This window comes from Pocillopora damicornis, chromosome 7 (assembly GCF_964200805.1).
Source record: "Pocillopora damicornis chromosome 7, jaPocDami1.2, whole genome shotgun sequence".
NCBI classification, from domain to species: Eukaryota; Metazoa; Cnidaria; class Anthozoa; order Scleractinia; family Pocilloporidae; genus Pocillopora; species Pocillopora damicornis.
Genome location: NC_142676.1, coordinates 17,518,865 through 17,540,570, shown reverse-complemented (window position 1 = coordinate 17,540,570; position 21,706 = coordinate 17,518,865). Strand labels below are relative to the sequence as shown.

At 38.5% G+C, this 21,706-nt stretch overlaps 2 protein-coding genes and 1 pseudogene across 2 annotated transcripts; 2 read left to right on the top strand and 1 right to left on the bottom strand.

Annotated features, from left to right (window-relative positions):
- The first annotated feature begins 2,422 nt into the window (after nucleotides 1-2,422).
- LOC149042920 (uncharacterized) lies at nucleotides 2,423-5,482 on the top strand (annotated as a pseudogene).
- Nucleotides 5,483-9,401: 3,919 nt separating this feature from the next.
- Nucleotides 9,402-11,102, top strand: LOC149042919 (uncharacterized). Its single transcript, XM_089213199.1, has 2 exons — nucleotides 9,402-9,752; nucleotides 10,281-11,102. The coding sequence occupies exons 1-2, from the start codon at nucleotides 9,402-9,404 to the stop codon at nucleotides 11,100-11,102; spliced, it is 1,173 nt and encodes a 390-aa protein (XP_089069325.1).
- Nucleotides 11,103-19,651: 8,549 nt separating this feature from the next.
- Nucleotides 19,652-21,413, bottom strand: LOC149042918 (uncharacterized). Its single transcript, XM_089213744.1, has 2 exons — nucleotides 21,176-21,413; nucleotides 19,652-20,913 (listed from the first exon to the last, which is right to left on the bottom strand). Exons 1-2 carry the CDS (start codon nucleotides 21,287-21,289, stop codon nucleotides 19,879-19,881), a joined length of 1,149 nt encoding a protein of 382 aa, XP_089069870.1. The 5' UTR covers nucleotides 21,290-21,413; the 3' UTR covers nucleotides 19,652-19,878.
- Between the last annotated feature and the right edge of the window lie 293 nt (nucleotides 21,414-21,706).

Here is a 21,706-nt window from a genome sequence, read left to right as displayed (position 1 = left end):
GAAGGCAAGTGGAATTGAATGTCATTTGAGTAGGTTGGAAAAGGCTCTGGAAGAAATAGCCGCAGCTGCAGCTTAAGACACCGTAGAAAACGATAAGAAGAAAACTGACAACGCAAAAGCAGCGGAAATGAGAAACAGAGGCTGTAGAAAACCTGAGCGGAACACAGGAAAGGCAGCTGAATGAAGAGGAGGAAGAAGTGAAACTAAAGCAAACAAAGCAGTAGAAGTGGAGGTGACACAATTGCATATTTGCGTGAAAAAAAATTATCGCGTTCAGAAGTGGAAAGAAGGAGAATTGCCTGTTGTGGAGCAGACTGCATCTTCTACGAGTGTTCTTAAGGTTATTTTTCGCGCATTACGATGGCGACCTCTCCCCATTCCCCCAAGTTCACGACCTCGCCGTCCTCGGATCTTAAGGCCCTTTTTAGAAAAAACCACGACGGCGACGAAAGCGAGAACGTAGCGAAACAAAAAGATCTAAAGAGCTAAACAATAGCGAAACCCGTGCGTTGTAAAACTTTGTACATTTCTCAGCCGTCCGTCCCATACAGAAAAAAGACATGAAATCACCAACTGATACCTTTTCTCAACAAGGTTACTTCCACAGCAATCACCTTTTTTACCTTGAACTTGACACCACATTCCCATGTTATGCCGAAGTTAAGATGTCGTACCATCAGAAACGGTTAACACATCGAGCTATTGGTGAGAAACTTAGTGTAAAATAAATAATGTTTTTTTCAACAACATTTTACCATACGTCGCCGTTGTGAAATCTTAAACTCTAGAATAGCCTTTCACCATGCAGTCGCATGATTCTGCCACATTTTCCAAGAACATTACTTCTAACGTTGGAAATGAGAAAACAAAACAGAAATATTGAAGGAAGTCGCTTTGTTAATAAATTGTAAGACTCGAATAAATAAAGCAATAGATTTTCCTGTAGAATTTTTTTTGTCGTGGTCTTGCCGGTCAAATGATGAAGTACATATTGACGTATGGAGCCTGATGGAGTCGGATGAGAAAAATATAATTTGGATGGAAACAAACTCGAAATCGAAGAACGATTGCTTTGGTTATCGATACCCTGCGAAGAATAAATTTGTAATGGAGAAAAATGATCGCGATTTTAAACTAACATAGTTTAGTTTTTTTCGTTAAGTATGCAAACCAGCTGTGCGATGGTGTGACGGTAGTTTTAGTTTCAGCTATGTCTTTCTGAACTTACGCCATTACTGCCGTCTTAGTTATTGTTGTCGGTATCAATTAGTGTTCTCGCGGTATGTTTAAGCTCAGGAGTTCACTGGTAGTTTAAATTGTTTCTTTAATGTTGGACAGTTCTCATTTCTTCCTAATTAGGAAACGGTGGATGGCAACAAACAACCTTTGTTCCACCGACCTTGCTGTAGTGGTCCTGGTGCGTGGTTAACGACTTCGGAAAAACAAACATTGTTAATATGAGCCAAAAGAAAGCTAATGGTGAGAGGGACACTTTGTTAACTGTCCCAGAAAAGTTGAGAACTTTTGACATGAAACGTTAAAAGTTCCTGACATTTAAAAGGTTAATCAAACTTTGATCACCGCTGTAAATGTGACGGATTTCAGTTATTTGATGCAAATTTTTAGTTGTGAAATACTCTCCGTTGAATTCTGTGTCAACAGTACTGCAATATCTTATCCATTGTTTATTTCGGATGACTTCAAGGTAACGTCTTAAACAGAGCCAATGATCTTAATTGATTCATTATCGTTTTTTCTATTATTTTTAAAGTATAAATGTGCATCGATATTACCGGATGTACATATAGTTTCAACAACATCTGTTCGCCCACAAATCTTTCTCGAAGGATTTTACTGAAGCCATAAAACAATGGACATTTTAAGGTAAGTGCAGAGAGATGGTACTCAGTTAAAACCAAAAGTTTGTTATTGAACTACTGAAGGGAAGAGACAACATGTAATTTGTTTCTACTCAGATGACTGAATAAAATTAAACTCATGCAGCATGACCTATTCGATAAGTTTAAAGTTACTTTTTTCTACTATCGACACAGTAAAATATATCTAGTGCGCCATGCACACTGTAGCTCAGATTCTCATTTCAACCTCGGCTAATTTTCAATATTAGTTATTTAATCTGTCATCGAGATATTTGATCTCGTAGAACGATGCTCCCTTTCTCAATAAGCATTACCTAATCACTTTGGCGTCAAAAGAAGAGAAAACTATATATAAGGCGCTTGTTAAGATCTTGATCGTAACCTGAGGTCGAGTCGCGTTTACACCATTGTACGATCACGTACCTATTCACGATTTTTTGCCTTTTTTTCTAAGTAGACTCCGATTGCTACTAAATTTTAAACGCCTTGGCATAATTATGGAATGAAGATATCCATCTCATTTGTACGTTTTAAGGTCCAGCATGAGTGTTCTTCGCTATCTACATGCGATGTTGTTGGTATCTCAGCTCACCCACACCAAAGAGGGGCAGCCAACAGTAAATTGTCAAAACTTCAAGATTGTTATCGGCGAAGATGTCGTCTATAATCACATTCTTGAGGGTCACGTGTTTCAAAGATTGACAGTTCACAGCGTCCTCCAGTGTCACACGAAGTGCAAAGATGACTGCCTGTGTGTATCCATGAATTATTTCCCTCTGTCCAAAGAAAATAACTGCAAGCTCAACGACGCTAACAAAGACATGGAGCCAGCGGCGATGAAATGGAGTCAAGGAAGAAATTATTATGATTTGGTGAGAAGCTACACGGTGAAGGTGAGAGATAGAATCGTGAGTTTTCGATAGAATTGTCTTAGTTTTTCTTCTCACTTACATTTTTAGCACAACCTAGCGCGCGTGCAGGGCCTACCTATATCCTAAGGGAGCTACCGTAATAAAAATCCTTGTTATATACCTAGACTTTCACTCAACAAAACGAGGACTGTAATTGGTTAATTCTTAGTCACATGCCCCTGATCAAATTCAAATGTATCCCGACCGGGCTGCAATTACGCAGTTGTTGCCCGCGCGCCGAATACAACAGCATGTTTTTGCCATATGTTTGTTTAAGGGAAAGTCTAAATATATAACAAAGTACTCAATGTAAATTTAGTACACGTCCTTGCATCCATAACATGAAGTGTGCAGTTTCATTTCGGCTAAAAGTCCCGTCTAGTTTAGCCCCGAGAATTCAAAACTATCACTGAAGATTTTTTTTTCCGTTCTATCCCGACTGAGATAGACCTTTGTAGCTCAAAAGGAAAACAAAATATGCTGAATAAGACTCGTTTCGAAAAAAACAATGAGCAAGTAGCTCTTCGAGCGACGTAATTAGTTTCAGAGTTGACAATATTTTATTTACAAACGCGATGAGAATTATGGCTGGAAACAGAACTGAGTTTTCTGACTTCAACTGAGACTTTGCGACGCTGGGGACTCTTCTTTAGAGCGGAAAATATTATTGTGAAGCATTGAAATGTACCAAAATTTTGTTTTAGAAATCGTACGATTTTCACAATTTTTAGTTCAAAGCTAAGCAATTTTCGGGTAGTAAATTTTAGTAAACAGCGGCATTTCAAGCAGCGTAAATCTTCCACACGTGTCTCGTAAATGCGAGAAATTTATAGGCTTTTGCTTCGTGTTTTGAACGGTTGATATCAGTTGTAAGTGTTGATATATCCTAAAAGTATTGTTAAACAGCAGATTTTAATTTTAAAACCGTACAATTTCAGAATTCTCAAAATCTCTAACAGAAACATGCGCAAATTTCTGGAGTTGAATTCTAGTAAACAACGACTGAAGCATGTTGAATGCAAGAAATTCGTTCGTTTCTGCTTTTGAGCAGAAAATTTACAATTCTTTGAATAAAGATTTGGTCTCAAAATATTTCTTGGTCATTTTTACCTTGTCATTTATTCATAGTTTTCGGGTAGAACACGATTACCAGGTTAATCAGACAAAGTTGTAATGAACTCTTACACAACTTGCATGCTATGTTATAACGGAATTTGTTCACATTTTACCTATACCTCGAGTTTCGGATGCACTTGGGAGTTTGAAGAGCACTCAAGCAACCCTTACGCTTCTCTCGTGCTCTTAAAACTTAGTTCCCGCGTGCATCCATAATTTGATATACGCAAGCTAAGACCAATTCTTTTTTATACGTCCCCCCTCCTATAAATTTATTTCCGAATATCTGCACCGCTTGACTTTACCTTAAGCAAGGAATAGTTTGAGGGAAAAAAGGTTCATTTTCAATTAGGGTGGAGGAAGCTACATTCTAGGGATACATCGCTGCGTTAATAGATGCTGCAACCAGAATCCCTGCCTCAACGGGGGGGTATGTCAGGAGATTTGTGACAATCGCAGCCCCAGGTTTAACTGCACCTGTTCTTACAAATACACCGGTAAGCGTTGTGGTCACACTACACATCCAAGAAACTGCAAAGACATCGCTGACAACGGAGCCTCACAATCAGGAAAATACAATATTTTTGATTCAGCCAATAAACCGTTTTCTGTTTAGTGTGACTTGCAGTCAGAACCTGGCTTTGTATGGGCATTGATACAGTCGTTCTCCATCGCCAATAAGGCCACATATAAAGATAAGGGGTTTGGCACGGATTTTCCTGTGAATGACAATAACAATGAATCAGAATGGAACTCTTACCGCCTTTCCTTATCACATATGCAGTCTCTCTCAAATCACTCCACACATCTGAGAGTAACATGCAACTTACCTGCAGATGGCCTGCAGTATACGGACTACGCACGCGCAGTTATGGCAGGTCATGACATATTCGGTGACTGGGGTGGAGATTGCATACTGTTTGAGTATATTAACATCCGTAGAATTAACTGTTCTGGTTGCACCGCCTACACGAGAATGGATCTTAATGGTGCTTGGTTCGTGAACAGTTTCAAAAGCAAGGAAAACGGATGCGATTTTGATGGGTCACCAGGAGCAGTTGACAACGAAAATAGTTTTGGACGGTATCGTTCCGGAGCAATAAATACGAATCACCGCTGCTCCTCTTCGGATCCTTCTACAACGCAATACTGGTTTGGGGTTAAACATGAATAGTTTGTTCTAAGTTCCAATAATCTGCTAAAACTAGAATGAGTTCTGAGTAATAGATAAGGTTTTTTTTTTCTTTTCTTTAAGGATTCTGTCTTTTATTGGTTGTGATTGCTTTTTGATTTGTTTTATTTTTATCAGCATAGACCTTTGGTTTCTCGGAAACCTTTTTTTTTGAAATCGAAGGAATTGATTTTGAGTCTCGTTACAGCCGCTTCCTATAAGATGTTTGATTGTATGACGTTGATAGAACGATTTTTCAACGAGTATTGTCAAACCGAAACAATATAGACAGCTAATCAGAACAAAATATGATATCACAGGAACTATTAAGAAATCAAAGAGAAACAAGCAAACCGTTGTAATCTGAGATTGTTTTTAGCTATGCATTGCTTAGGTAGGAGATAAGCCCGAATTCTCTATACCAAAAATGCAAAGCTAATGCAATCTTGGCTCCCTTTTGAAAACAGGAACAAAATTGCTCTGTAGTAGTAGTTTAGTAATGATTCATGGCTTGTATGCGTAAGCTATCATACGAATATGTTCAAATACGCCTTACGAACTTTTATATAAACTTATATCTGTAACATACACATGCAATTGATATAACATGATCCTAAATTCAACTAAAAAGGCTAAAAAATTAAAATATATTATCTTCAGGGGTTACAACAACCAAGGTTATAGACCAACTGGGGTCTTAGTTGCTATGTAACTAGGCTGCATAGCTTAAGACGAAGACTGAATTGCATAGTTGCGCTAAGTTTGTTTGTAGACAACTTGATAACTATAGGAAGGGGCAGTATCACATTTCATTTAATCGCCTGAATGCTGTTTCATCAATTTACGTGATCTCAGATACTAGTTTGATATTTGTATTGAGAGTGAAAGAGACATCTGCAGTTAAATGACTCGAAAACCTATCTCTTCTCCAGCCTTGTAAATACATACAAGAGTCAGCAGGATGATAGAAGTCCACTTTTATATTTTTGCACAAAGAAATATTTACATCTTTGGAGTCGAAAACGGCTCACTTTGTATCTGTTGTTTAGAGGACGAGTCCACCATGTACCTGGTCGAAGGATTTGAAAAGAGGTTTAATCATAAAAATGCTCTCTCTTTCTCGGCAACTGGCTTGAGACGACCGGAAGTCTATCGTCAGAATTTATAAACTATACAGTGTAGCAAATGTTGACGATTCGACACGATTCGACTCAAATCGAACGACTCGTCACAGCAAATGACAATCCGTCATACCGGATGCAAATTACATCCAGTATGACGGGTCGTCATTTGTGGTGACGAGTCGTTCGAATCAAGTTGAATCGTGTCGATTTGACAACATCGACAACCCCCCCTTCACAGACACTTGCGGAATATTTTCTAAGTCTCTTACAAATTGACTTCCGGTATGCGTTTCCAAGTGTCTTGCAAATCGACACCCGGTATGACGGGTCGTTCGATTCGAGTCGATTCGACAACATCTTCAACCCCCTATCGCAGACACTTGCGGAATATTTTCTAAGTCTCTTACAAATTGACTTCCGGTATGCGTTTCCATGTTTTGAGAGATGGTTTCTCAGAACTCCGGTATCACAACACCACTTAGCCGCGAATCGATTTCCGGTTTGACGATTCGCAGCGGTTTGGGTGTATTGGACAACCCTCCTCAGTTAATAAATGAGTTGGAAATTTTTACTCTCCTATTGTGGGTCTGTTCGTTTTGTTTTTGTCAAAGCTTGAAGTTATAGGAAGTTATTTTATTATTTCTTTAGTATTTTTTAGGATGAATATATCTTATTAGACGTTTTGGTTTGTAGCTGAGTATTTTTACGAGTTGTGTCGTATTTTAATGCACAAACAACTTCACGGACGATCATTTCAAGGCCTAGCTGTGAGTGTTCGTGTGGGGTGAATGACTACAGGAAGAAAAAAAACAACAACTTAACATCAACAATAATGCCTGGAGAAATAGTAAAATTGCTTCGGGTTATATTCTATTTCGATGTTATTATTACTTCCAGTTTTGATGACTAATAGACTCTCCAAATGTGAAGTCTGACCTAAGTCTCTCATACTCTAGTTGACGCTTTTAAACTGTGAATGGATGGCGTGCGGTCTTGGATAATTCATATCATTCGGTTCCTGTTTTAAATAATGACAACTTAACATAATTTAAAGAAGTATCAATGATGACAAGTGTCCCATATTATCATCTTTGTTCTTTATTAGCACATCTTTTTGGAAAAGAGTCAGAGTTTGAGAACGACTTTGTGATATCTTACCATTTTTTCATGCATTTTTCTAAATGTATGAGTGAAACTTTATACGTCGTTGGGCGATTGAAACTCTTAGTGAAATATCAATAGCAAACTGGGTTGATTAAAACAAGTTGGAAAAATAATAACCTAAGCAGAACAATTATTCGTTCCAGTTTGAAAACATGGATAAGTTGAGCGAGTAACGAACGTAAAACTTTCCATCTCTTATCAATTACAACGTGGCGCTGATAAAAGAAAAATAGCTTTCGGTGCCCATTTCCACATGCAAGCTTAGAAGGTTCTGGGCGTTGACTCATCTTCCGAGCAGCAGTTGACTGATGCAATAATCACGCTAATGTAGAACTTAAATAACTGCGACAATCTTAATAAGTCAATTTAACCTTGACTGGAATATATTCGAAACACCTGATTGTAAAGAAGTGTCACCTATCGGTGGTACTACGGCCCACAAGCTATCGATTTTCATTCACACCGCAGATATTTGCTTTTGATTTTGTACACAGAATCGTCACAGTGACTTTCAAAACATGGATAAAAATTATTACAGACTGTAAAAATGTTTACTTAATACTAAATACAAAAAGGAATAAAAAATAAAATAAAAAAAGCCTAAAAAATACTATATGTGTATATTAAAATTCGCATCACACATGATAAAGCCATTAGGAAATAGCCGCGTTGTACACGATAAAACTATTCTTCAGTCTATTTTTTCTGCAAAAAAGTACGTTAAAAGCGCGCTTTCTCCTTAAGGTTACGGTAGTAAGATAACATGACGGCAAAAGGCCATGTAATTCGTGGCAGGTGTTGTCTTTGATCTCACTGAAAAGGCGCTCCGTCAGCAATTGGCGCCGTTGGTAGAGGGTGGCAATACTGCACTCTTTAAGAGCTTCTTGGTATCTTAAGACTGGGAAAATTATTGCACGGCGCTGAATATTCTCTAGCTCTTCAGAGAGATACTCAGGTAGACCATTGTGGAAAACTTGGCAAGCATATTCAGACACGGGCCGGATACACGCAGGATATCCTTTTGCACGCTATCTAATAAAATGCTAATGAAACACTTTAAGAGCTTTCATTAATATTCTCCATCCTATACTCCTACGGTAAATAATAAAATGCGACCCTCTTCAAATATTAAAGTGTGAAAAACACATTCCAAATCATTCTTTGAGTAGATTTTGTAGAGTGCAGAGACTCATAAGTGCGGTAGCTGAAGGAGGATCTCTAACAATTGATGCTGGGTAGAGTTTCTCTTGTTTTGGTTTTGTAACACATAACGTTCGGAGATCTCCCTTATTTTCAAAACGCTACTTTTGTTATTAAGGACACAAAGGAAACTCTTGAAAGTTTTACGTTTCAAGTAACACTCCTCAAAGTTGATACATGAACGTCAGTTTTTGATAAAGTTCATCGCAGTGGCTGTTTCACTGAGATTTGATATACTTCGATATTTAGCTTTGCATTTAAGTAACTGTAACTGATATACTTTTAATCAGCAATTACCCGATACGTTTACGTTTTATATCAGTTCCATTTGCCGATATATCTCCCTCCATTGAAACCTGGGCAATGAAGAGAAATCAGCTTTAAATTTGAGCTAACAATCAATTATTTGTAAACTGTGTTCAGCTTGGGCTAAACTACAGGGTACGTCAGTTACGCCGGGCTCCTTCTGTAGAGCATTCCTAACAGAAACTGTCGAGGAGCAATTTCGTTTGGGCTTGAATGTTTTCCCAATCTTCTTTTCGAAATTCCGCAAATAAGTGATTCTGTAGAGAAGAGCGACTTCACAGCGAGACGAACACACTCCTCACTGTCTTCCAAAACGTTTACTGACTCAGAAGAAGGTCTCAATATGGTTAAGGCTCTTAAGGATAACGACTAAAATTTTGCCAATTTACTGCTAACGATTATTTTCTTTCCGTCGCAATTAAGCAAGAGACCCAAATATCTATATCTTCCGTTCCAGATTACCCCATGCTTATCAGATGAAATAATCATGTATCTTTTTTTTCTTCACTTTAGTAGTGCTATTGTCATTATGGGCATCGTACAATATCTCCAAGTCGTGCTGTTTGTATTCCATTTGACCCTCTCCATTGAGGCACAGAAAAAAGTAACTTGTCAAAACTTCAAGTTTGCTATCGATCACGATATCATCCATAACCAAATTCTTGAGGGTCACTTGTTTGAAAGATTGACAGTCCCAAACGCCATCCAGTGTCACTTGAAGTGCAAAGATGACTGCTTGTGTGTATCCATGAACTATTTCCCTCTATCCAAAGAAAACAATTGTGAGCTCAACGACGCTAACAAAGACATGGAGCCAGCGGCGATGAAATGGAGGCAAGGGGGAAATTATTATGATTTGGTGAGAAGCTACACGGTGAAGGTGAGATAAGATTATTTATTTAATTCCTTATTCATTTATTTATGAACTTTCTTAAAAAAAGTAAATATCCCAAGATGTTCAAGCTCGTAAATAAAATAAATATTTCCACATGATCAAGTTTTGCGGTACTCCTTAAAAAACAGTTGTGTTATATGTCAGTCCGGGCCGAAGACAATTTTATGCATACCGTTTTGTCTGCGATATGATTGTTCTAGACAAAACCAAAACAAACTGATTTGGCTAAGAGAGGATCGGGTTCACTCTCTTCCTCGCAAATTTTTTCTTAAAGGCCATGTTGTACTGCGAAGGGAACAGCAGAACAGAAGTGACTACAAATTTTATAAAGACATCATTGACTTGACCATTGTTGTATTACTGCATTTCAAATCTAATTTTGATGGACATTTCATCTCCACTCTGGCGCCCCGCTATGCGTTGTATGCACACATACTTTGCTCGCACTGTTTGTTATCGTTACCTAATTCGGTGAGCATGGTGAGCTAAAACGTCCTTTGAATGTTGCTGTAGGGTGGAGAAAAATACGCACCAGAGAAGCATCATTGCATCGAAAGATGCTGCCGCACCAATCCTTGTCTCAATGGAGGTGAATGTCAAGAGATTTGTGACGCTCACAGCATCAGGTTTAACTGTACCTGTCCTGTCACATACTCTGGTCAGCGGTGTGAGAAGATGAAACATCCGAGAAGCTGCAAAGATGTAGCCAGGAACGGTGCCTCGACATCAGGAAAATACGACATCTATAATTCAGACAATGAACGGTTTTCTGTATACTGTGACTTGCAGTCTGAACCTGGCTTTGTATGGACATTAATACAATCGTTATCCTTGTCCATGAGAAATACCTTCAATTATGCAGAGTTTGGCAAAAACTTTGAGATTGATATTGGAGAGGGGAAAGTGAATTGGAACAAGTTCCGACTATCCTTATCACAGATGCAGTCTCTTGCTATTTACTCCACACATCTGAGAGCAACTTGTAACTTTCCTACGGATGGTCTGCAGTATACGGACTACGCACGCGCTAAGCTGGCAGGTCATGACATTTTTGGTACCTGGAACACCTGCCAGATGTACGAATATGTTAATATCCGGGGCAACTCCTGTTCTAATTGCACCGCCCTCACAAAACAGCAGGAAAATGTGTCCTGGCACATAAGGAGTTACAGAAGCACACAATTCGGATGTGAATTAGATGGAAAACCGGGTGGAGTCCCCGATGAAAAAAATTTCGGAAAATTTCACAACCTGTATATAAATCCGGATCACCGCTGCTCGTTTTCTCCTGCTTCTACAACGCAGCATTGGTTCGGAGCTAAATGTGACGTGTGACTTTTTGCAAATTCATTTCCTTTCACAGAAAAGGAAACACAGCCAACTGAAAGCAAGAAAACATCGGAGCAAGGCTAAGAACTAACAATGACATCATGTGCCTCCAAACTTGGTCCAATTAGGAGGTGAACTTGAACTAAACGTTTAATATTTCAGATAGTTACACCGACTCTTTATTACAGTAGAATGCAGACGTGCACAAGAGCGACGTCAAAAGCAACCTTAGGTACACAGCGTCTATATTTCAATAGTTGAAGTAAGTAGGTAGCCTCTCTACAAACACTTTTTACCTGCACTTTCATCTTTTCATGTAATGTTCAATAGATAGTACACTTACATCCTAAAAGTCAAAGGTCGATAAAATTGGCCTTTTTCATATTCGTGCATGAAAACGCATTCAGGGCTCACCATTAGTTGATTTATGCAAATTTTTTTCAAGCAAGTGACTAAGCGTAAGTTGAAATGCTTGTGTTTAGATTTAGAGATGTTTAAATAACTCTGTATGCTATTAATCTAATTATGACATGTTTTGTCGTCGTAAGGCGACATTTTTTTGACTCGGTCAATCAACCGTTTTCTATTTACTGATAATTGAAAATTAGCTTCGGCTTCGTTACCTTGATTATTAGTAAAACTAAGCTTTAAGTTTAGGTTTCTTGATTTCGCTTTAAAAAATCCGTACAGTGAGGAGAAATGGTATTTACTTAGTGGCAGGGAGATATTAATAATTTCTCCTAGGTGATAAATATGTACAGCTTTGCTTGATTTTAATATTAGGGACTCGATACATAACTGTGAGAAGCCCTTAACAGCCCCTCTTTCACAAGGACTAAGGTACTTAAGTGCTTCGTTAGGATCACTGCTTACTTTATAACATTACACATTTGTTCATGAAACAATTTTCGAAGTATTCAAAATGTAGGAGATGAAGTAGGTATAGTAGTTGGAGCAGGTGTTTGTCAAGAGAAGCACCAGTGAAGTGTAAAGGTCATTCAGGATTGTTGTACATAATGTGAGACATCATCTTATTATATTATCATATTAGTTGTGAACGATTGTTGCTCATCGTAATGTTACGAACTTGTGTTCGTCTTTTTCAAAGTCGCATTCCAGACTTTTACTTTAAGCTTGTGGATTTACAGAGACATTACACTGTTAGACGCGCTGTCAATACGTTATTAAATACAAATCCAAGTGACCATGAAGTTATATTGTAGTTATGAAGTTTATCATTTGAAATCTACTTTTCCGAAGTTTGAAAGTTCAAAGATAAAATTGACAATTTTGGAAGCTTTTAAAGTTATGCCATTTTCCCCTCAAAAATGGTATTCGAATTGCGCAGCCAAAGTACGATTTGACCAAAAACCGCTGACGTCACTTTCGTGACATTAAATCGAATTCAGTATGGCGAATAGTTTGAAAGATACGCGACAACGAGGGCGATATTGTGTTGCTGGTGCCCCGGCTCTGACCAGCAAAGCTGTCAGAATAGATCGTTCCGGCACCGGGCATACAATGCTTCAGTTCCCGAACAATCCCGACTGTGAGAGGAAAATGGGTGAAATTTGTCCGCAGACAAAGACACGATTTTAATGTTCCAACTAGGCAGTAAACGTCGCTTCGTTGCGCAAATTTTGAAAAATTATGTTATGAGCGAAACTTGTCCATATTAAACAGCATGGTGAGGCCCAAGAGATGAAGATGAAGCGCTTTTTGAGAAACGACACTGTGCCAACCTGGGACATTAGTTTTGTGCGTGGTGTAAACTAAATTTTAGTGTTTCTGCACCGTATCCTTAAATTGTTTTCTATTTTTTCTCTTTGCATACTAATACTTTTTTAAAAAGTCATTGCAAACATTCAGCTCCTTTAATGTACGAATAACTTAAAAGAAACCCAATTGAAATATCATCAAAGGCGGCAGATACAAAAGTAAGGAGGGTTGAGTGAGGTAATTTCCAATTGGACTGTTTCTCAGTTTTTGAACCTTTGCTTTTGTGGATCCCTTTACAAAGAGCTCAGCCAAAAATAAAGAGCTGGAGCCGGATCGACCATCATTCATAATTCATGTAAATTTTTTAACTGCATCTTTTAACTGTAACAAAGTGAATTCCTCTATGGAAACGAAGGAAACTGTGGTTTATTTCATTCCTTTCAATAGGGAGACAAGGATTTTTGACACCCAGCTGTAAGTATCTATTTTTCTGAATGAAAGACAGTTGAAAGATTAAAAGGTATCGGCGATCTTCTTTGTCTGTCGCTGGTGTCTACCGCTACTTGTTGTGAAACTACTTGATTTGTTTGTGATCACTCTTCCAAAGATAATTTAAAGACACATTGCGACGTATATCCTCCCACGAATGTAAAAAAAAAAAAGAAAAAAGAAAAAAAAAATTGAAACTCCTTTTTTTTAGCTATTAAGACACTTCTGTGAAGGACTAAAAGAAAAAAAAAGGGCTATTCAACTGAATCACACTCAACTTCTCTTTGGAAACGTATCAAAATACAATTTTTTACCCTTCTAATTGTGGAGACAACAAGTTTTGACACCCAGCTGTAAGTATTGATTTTTCTTGATGAAAAACAAATCATGGCGAGCTCTTTTCATTGTTTCTGGTCTCTTCCAGTTTAATTGCTTTTAGTGATATTGAAGAGCAAGGAAAAAATTGGAAATGTCAGAGGAGGCATCCTGGCACATATGGAGTTACAATAGCATTGAGAGGGGATTTAAATTTGATAGAAGACCAGGAGGACTCATCAACAAGGAAGACAATTTCGGAGAGTATAGCTGCAACGATATAAATCAGGATCACAGTCGCTCGTTCTCAACTGCTTCCACAACCCAGCACTGGTTTGGAGCTAAATATGACGTGTAACTTTTTGTGGATTCATTTTCTTCTTAAAAAGGAAACTCAGCCAACAAAATACGACTCTGAGAAACCATTGGAGCAAGGCTAAGAACAAACAATGACATCATATGTATGCTTTCAAGTGTGGTCCACCTTAGGGGTTGAACTTGAACTAAACGTTTAACATTTCAGATAGTTACACTGACTCTTTATCAAAAGAGGGCAACCTTAAATACTCAGAATCCATATTTTAATAGTCGAATTTTGCGTTTTTAGGCGGTCTTTTCACAAACACTTTTACTTTGACTTTCACTATTCATGTGTTCCATAGATAATACGCTTACAATTTAAAAGTCAAAAGCTCGATAAAATCGTCTTTTTCACATTCTTCGTTTAAAGGTCGTTTACTTCCAATCTTTGAAATTTTTTGTTCAGTGAGAAAAAATCTAAGTATGAATAAAATAAAAACTTCATATCATGGAAAACGCGATTCATCAAAAAACTTTTTTGTTCGCTGCGCTCACTGATTTTTTTTTTATGGTTTATCGCAACCCGTGAATAAAAATCGTTCGTACGCACTTTCCAAGGAATCATCTCTATGTATCTGAGATAGTTCTCGTTTTCCAAGCTTAATTCAACGTGCTAGTAATCATTGGAACGAAACCTTTTAACTTAGACTCGCATTTCATTTTTGCATTTTAGCGTTGACAATGTAATAATGACCATGAATTTCTATAGTAATTGTAGTCTTGAAAGCAACTGAGACAATCAGTCGTTTGTATTGCTTGAATCAAATCAACTCGGGGACATGTGTTCTCTGGTAGAGCACTTTTAATGAAGACTTTCGTTGATATGTATTGACTGAAGTTGGTGCAAGTTAAGATTGACGGTCATTGATATTTAACGCCATTTTTTCCGTTATGTAGTTGGAAAGACAAAACACTGTGGATCTTGTCACATATCGTTTTACGACATTGCTCACTGATCGCCCTCCTGGGCTTTCTTCAAGTGTAATTTGTTCCTGTTTTGTGTGTTGGTAAAAACACCCCGTGATAGAAGAAGGTGTTGTATGACATACACTCTCGGGAAATAGACAAGAGGAGAGATTCAAACTGCCGTTTTAGTTAAACCAATGTCGAAATTCTGCACAAACCCTAATAAAATCGTTTATAATTTTTTAAATTCTATGAGTGACATCTACAATCATACACCAGTTTGCTGTTAATGTAACCAAAAGACTAATTAACTCGGGGGTGAACATGCACAATCGTAATCCTATTCTGACTCGTATTGTTCTCTATTGAAGAAGAGCTGCCAGATTTCGGTCTAAAAACACGGTAACTCCATATTCTGAATGGCTACATTGTACATGAATAAAGGGGGTAAGTTTCTGAGCAAACTGTGGTGCTGCGTCGGTGGGAGAGTATAACAGGCAATTTAGAGTTAACAATTGAGTTGAAAACGTTAATTAGCCACCATAAAGGGTAAAAAAGCTGACGTTTCGAGCATTAGCCCTTCGTCAGAGCGATCGGAGGAATTGTGGGTTGTGTGTGGGTTTATATGCAAGTGAAGCTACGCCATTGGTGGGAATATCGTCACCATATTCCCACCAATGAACAACTCAGTAGTTAACACTAAATTACATTGTACATGTGTGGGTGGCCGATTAAAATGCACAGAATTATTTGGTATCCAGTTCAAACGCACGCAACGTTGACATGTTACGCATCAATAATGGCGAAATAGAAGATGAAAGTCTCTGAATTGGCTGAAAACCTTAATAAACGTAGGGCTCGACAGGTTGACGTGAACCGATCCGCAAATAAGGACTTTAGGGACGACGACGGATGTCTACGACGGCGAGCGGAAGTTTAAAATATTTGCCTGCGCATTTCCGGTAGCCGGCGCGCTAAGTTTCCCGCCGTAACTGTGTTGTCTGCGACGTCAAAACGAAGTGTTTGTCTTTTGTCTAAAACGTAATTAAGTAAACATAAGTAACTTATCGTATATTTTCAATATATGATGAACTGTCAACATTTTTCCAAACTTGTGACAAAAGTAAATGGTTCTAGAATTCATTTTAAGGCGAAAACTGACCGAAGTTTCTTTCTCCCTCTAAACAGCTTCAAAAGTTCGTGACTGAAATAGGCCTAAATGGAGACGAGTTCAAATAAGACAGTTCAGCAAGTTGTTTTCAGTTCATATTGTTAATGAATATAAAAACTAAACCAGGAATCTAATCTAGATAATTTACCCGAGTTTGTTTAAGGAAAAATTGCTTAAACTAGATATTATTGTGGTTTTTCAGATCAAACAGGGAGCGGACAAAGGGACATGACAACTGCTTGTGTCAAGAAATTCTAGAACTTGAACCCTTTAAGTACAAAAAGGGAAGCATTTCTAAAGGCAAAATCAGAGAAAAGATTGCAAACAATCCGAACGGCCTCAAGCTTCCCCGATTCAAAGTCAGTAGGCGTGCTGTTAGAGAAAGGTACATACTGCTGAGCGAAAATTTAAAACAAAGATGAAAGACGAAGAGAGGCAAGTGTGAATGTCATTTGAGTGAGTTGGAAAAGGCTCTAGAATAAATAGTCGCAGCTGCAGCTGAAGACACCGTAGAAAACGATCATACAACTGAAAACGAAAAAGCAGCGGAAATGAGAAACAGAGGCTATAGAAAACCTGAGAAGAACTCAGAAAAGGCAGCGGAATGAAGAGGAGGAGGAAGTGAAACCAAAGCAAAAAAAGTTGTAGAAGTGGAGGTGACACAATTGCATATTTGCGTGAAAAAAATGATCGCGTTCAGAAGTGGAAAGGAGAATTGCAGCTGCAAAAGCAACGAGTTGAAGTTGAGGGTAAACAGGAAGATCAACCAAGAAAACATCATCAGGATATACTAAAAGTATTGGTGGAACAAACTAAGAAGCAACTTGAGCAGATGCAAAGTTTTCAGCAGATGTTTACCTCAGAAAAATAAGATTAACTCGGCTTAATTTTGTATAAATATATTAGTAATATCTTTGATTTTGCTATGAATGCTTGTTTCAGCATTTAAATCATTTATCAGGCAAGTTTATATTTGACGTTGTTGTTTGTTTTTATACCTAAAATCTTACATTGTATAACAAACTTTTAGACTCTTTGTTGTACAACTCTATTTGTGGTGCTATTTTGGCACCCCTTTAAGGGACCTGGAGGTGGACACGTAGGAGATAGGGGGAGTCACCATACGCGGCCATTGGTTCTCTTGTTGTAGAGAAGCCATGCCGCCCCAGATCGTGAGGAACCCTCTTAAAGAGGAAAAAAAAATTAGTGTTTTAGTTAGCTGAGGGTAGGGTGTACAGTTTCAAATCTCAACCTCAAGAAAAAAAAAAAAAGGAAGAGCAATAAATCAGATTAAATCAATTACATACTGGGCCGTAGATGTTGGTTATCATACCATTAGATAAGACAACAGAGTGGCACTTGAGACTATGCACTTGTTATGTCTATTATAAACGACCCCCTGATTTTCATCGGGTCGACAAATGGGCTTTATTGCTCCGTCTATAAAACCAAAGCAATTGAGTAATGCACTTCCTTTAGATTTATCGCACGGGCATAGTTTTCAAGAAGTGGAGGGTTCAGCAGTGTATTGTTCCATTGAGTTATTATGTGATTGTGCTCTTGATAGAATGTATCGATCACGAGGTTGGAAATTTCTATATTTTCACTTATAAACCAAAAGCCTGTTATGGAACAGACTGCGCCTTCCATGAGTATTCTTAATGTTATTTTTCGCGCCTTACGACGGCGACCTCTCCCCATTCCCCCCAGTTCACGACCTCGCCGTCGTCGGATCTTATGGTCCCTTATAAAAAAAACCACGACGGCGACGGAAACGATGACGAAGTGCAACATAAGATCTAGTGAGCAAAACACTAGCGAAACACGTGCGTTTTAAAACTTTGTACATTTCTTAGCCGTCCCATACAGAACAAAAGGGACCTTAAGCAGTCAGGATGGCAACGCCGAGGAAGACATCGATTAAAAAATGATTTTCTGCCTTTAATTAGAATTTTAAAAAATGGCTGCATTTGTTTACTGCCTCATACGGCGCCACACGTCAACTTCAGCAAAACAGAAACGGTTAACGCATCGAGCTATTGGTGAGAAACTTAAAAGAAAATAAATAAGGTTTTCTTCAGGAACGTTTTACCACACGTCGCCGTACTGACATCTTAAACTCCCGAATAGCCTTTCGCCTTGCAGTTGCATGATTCTGCCACATTTTCCAAGAAAATTACTTCTAATAAGAATCGAATAAATACAGGAAACAATTTTACTGTAGAATCTTTTTTGTCGTGGTCCTGCCGGTCAAATGATGAAATACGTATTGACTCATTGAGTCTGATGGGGTCGGACGAGAAAAAATATAATTTGAATGAAAACGAACTCGATATGGAAGAAAGATTGCTTTGGTTATGGATACTCTGCGAAGAATAAATTTGTAACGGAGAAAAATGATCGCGATTATCACACAGTTTCGTTTTTTCATTAAGCATGCAAACCAGCTGTGCGATGGTTTGACGGCAGTTTTAGTTTCAGTTATGTCTTTCTGAACTTACGCCACTACTGCTGTCTTAGTTATTGTTGTCTGTATCAATAAGTGTTTTTGCGGTACGTTTAAGCATAGTTAGTAGAGGGGACTGGTTGGGAAACCCGGCGAACTTCAAAGGAGGAACTCTTTGTTCTGATTTTCGAGTGATCACGTGTTCACGACCGTGCACACACACACACACACAAAGCAAGATGGCGTATTGAGTAGCGTTATTCCGTTTGTAGAACAAAATTGTTTGATATTCGGGCGAAAGAAGAATTCGTTGAAATCAGATACTAGAAATATAGCATCCTGGGGAAATTATGCCCGGCGACAACTGCGCAGATGCATGAGCAGCAGATGACAATCAATAGTATTAAATGTTACTTCGACAGATACGAGTGTCAGTGTTGACAGCTGAGAGTAGTTGGTGTTACTAACATTTTTGGTTGCCACTTGGTTTCAGGTTTAAGTTTCTACTGAATTTCTTGGAGTATCTGAGGAAATGGAAGGAGAGCACAGAGGATAGGCCAGGAAACTTCAGCAAGAATACCAGATCCCGTATGTTCCTTTCCTGGCAGACCTACGAGGGCTTCCAGATAACAGTGTATTCTGCAATTGAGGCAACCAAATTCCTGCTTCATGAAGGGATGGAGTTCGTGCTCACAGAGCGTTTCTGCCAGGACCCAGTGGAGGAATATTTTGGGAACCAGCGCAAACTGGGAAGGCGAAGTGACAATCCAGATATCCGCACATTTGGATATAACAACAACACCATCAGAATCCAGAGGACAGTGTCATGTCAGAGTGGGAACACTAGGGGTAGAAGGGATGCCTGCCATGCATGGGATCAAGTTACACACACCAAGCTTCCATGCAGAAAAAAATTAAAAATTGCTTGACTGTTTCAATACATGTACATTAAACTGGACATAATGGCATTGCAGACAACTGATTTTAGAGCAAGGGTAGAGTGGGAATGTAAAACTCCAAATTTGAATGCTTTTTTACTTTAAAAAAACCACCCAAAAGAGTGATATTTCAAGTGGGCAATAATATTGCTAGAAAAGTGGTTGCTCAGGGATTGTATTTTCTCATAATGAGGTACTTCAAACAAAAAAGTCCTTCCCTTTCCGGACTTTATTCAGATCAAAGCGAGTATCTGTTGACTTTCCAGTTTACAGCAACCAATACATGTACATATATGCACAGTCTTCAAGTGCTTTAAGTAGGAGTTATATTTGCAACAAATGCCCAACAGAAACAAGAAAAGGAACATTTTTTAGCAGCATATGTTAGTGTTTTTTACATTCTTTTATACAGCAAAAAGTAAAAATTTTAAAACAGTTCTAATGAAGCCTCTCTTGTTGTTGCTCTTCACAGCTCCTGCTTATCTCCTTGCGAAGTGCCTTAGCTTTTGATTGCTTCGTATTAATTTTATGACGCTGGATAATATCCTTGGCAAAAGAAAATGAACGCACCCTGACATACAAGTGTACAATACCATGCAAGGTATCTTTGACAATGTGATTGTCTGGAACAAGTTCAGCATCAGAAACTAATAAATAGTAATTTGACAACAATTCACTATCACTCACTGATTTGCCCACAATATCAGCTATGTCAACTCGAGCCAGATTGACTGTAGATGTCATTTGTCGAAAATAATGTTCTGTTCTGATAAAAATCTTTTCTGCTGGCTTGGTTATGGACCAAAGACCTCCACGACTCAAAATTGACACCAGTCTTTGTGAATCAGACCCTGTCTCCAATTTTCCAGCTTTTAAGATTGCCATAGCATGATTGCTTTCAATTGTTGATATTTTTGCATGCTGCTTGTGTAGATTATGTAATACATAACCTCCCACATATTGAAGACCAGCCTTCTCTCTCTCTGATAACAGAGTTTGGGTTGGATGATTGCTGCTACAACAAGCCTTCGTGGACTTGCAGTATACCAGCATACTATCTGCCACCTTAGTTGCTAATAATGTTGCAGCATTGTGGGATAGTCCTGAAAAAAACTTTTTGGACTGCAATGGCACTTGACCATAATATTTTCCATAAAACTTCTCGATGTCCCCATTTTTCAAATATCCACCAAAAATTGTTTTCAGCACGGTAAATTCATCAGTTCCCTCATCAAATTGTTTGAATTGGTACAAATTCAACTCATTCCTAAGGCTTGGTGCAAAAGCTCTGCCTCTGTTTACAGTCTGTATGGCATATTTTACAATTTCAGCAAGACTGCTTGGAGTGAGAGTCGTCCGTTCCTGTCTGTCGTTTTCATTAGGGTTATGCTGAGAAGCTCTGTGTCTCTGGTAGCCTCCTCTTGTCTTGTATTTCTTTCCACATTCACTACAAACGAAATCTGCCGATTGAACCTGTGGTAAAAACGATCACAAAGTGGTCTTGGTCATTACCGCAAAATGCATGGACATTTATGGCCTTCAAAGTTAATTTAAGCTTACGTTTACGTACAGTTTTGTCATCTAGCTCGACAGTATCTTGGCGATACAAAATTTCGCGTAGTTAACTTGTCAACGTTGGGTACGATGGTCAAGTTGTTGTCAAAGAGTCGCGTATGGTACACTTAGGGTCACTACGGCCGAAATAGGCCGAAGAATTCACATAGAATATACTTACATCAATCTCTGTAGTTGAAAAGTGTTTCTCGATTGCTTCATCCTCCTCTAACATGTTCAAAATCGTTTCAAAATCGTCTCCAAACACTAAGAGTTCGTTTGTAGCATCCGCCATCTTGTTTGTTGTGTGCACAGTCAGAGTCACGTGACGGGTCAATTCAACCTCGGCTGGGACTCTATTGTTTAGGCCTTTGAAGTTCGCCGGCTTTCCCAACCAGTCCCCTCTACTAACTATGGTTTAAGCTCAGGAGGACACTGGTAGTATGAATTGTTTCTACAATTTGATGTTGGACAGCTCTCATTTCTACTTATTTAGGAAACGGTGGATGGCAATCAACAACCTTTGGTCCACCAACATTGTTTTTTATGGCTTGCTGTGGTGGTCCTCGTGTGTGGTTAATGACCTCAGAAAACAAACATTGTTAATATGAGCCGAAAGAAAGCTAATGTTGAGAGGGACACTGTGTTGACTTTTCCAGAAAAGTTGGGGTCTTTTGACACAAAAAATGTTAAAAGATCCCGACATTTAAAA

What these genes read in the sequence shown, in the direction of transcription:
- LOC149042919 (XM_089213199.1), top strand. Translation starts at nt 9,402, where the DNA reads ATGGGCATCGTACAATATCTCCAAGTCGTGCTGTTTGTATTCCATTTG. An exon ending in TGAGAAGCTACACGGTGAAG is followed by an intron (nt 9,753 to 10,280) that starts GTGAGATAAGAT and finishes ATGTTGCTGTAG; the next exon opens with GGTGGAGAAAAATACGCACC.
- LOC149042918 (XM_089213744.1), bottom strand. Translation starts at nt 21,289, where the DNA reads ATGGCGGATGCTACAAACGAACTCTTAGTGTTTGGAGACGATTTTGAA. An exon ending in TTTCAACTACAGAGATTGAT is followed by an intron (nt 20,914 to 21,175) that starts GTAAGTATATTC and finishes TTTTTACCACAG; the next exon opens with GTTCAATCGGCAGATTTCGT.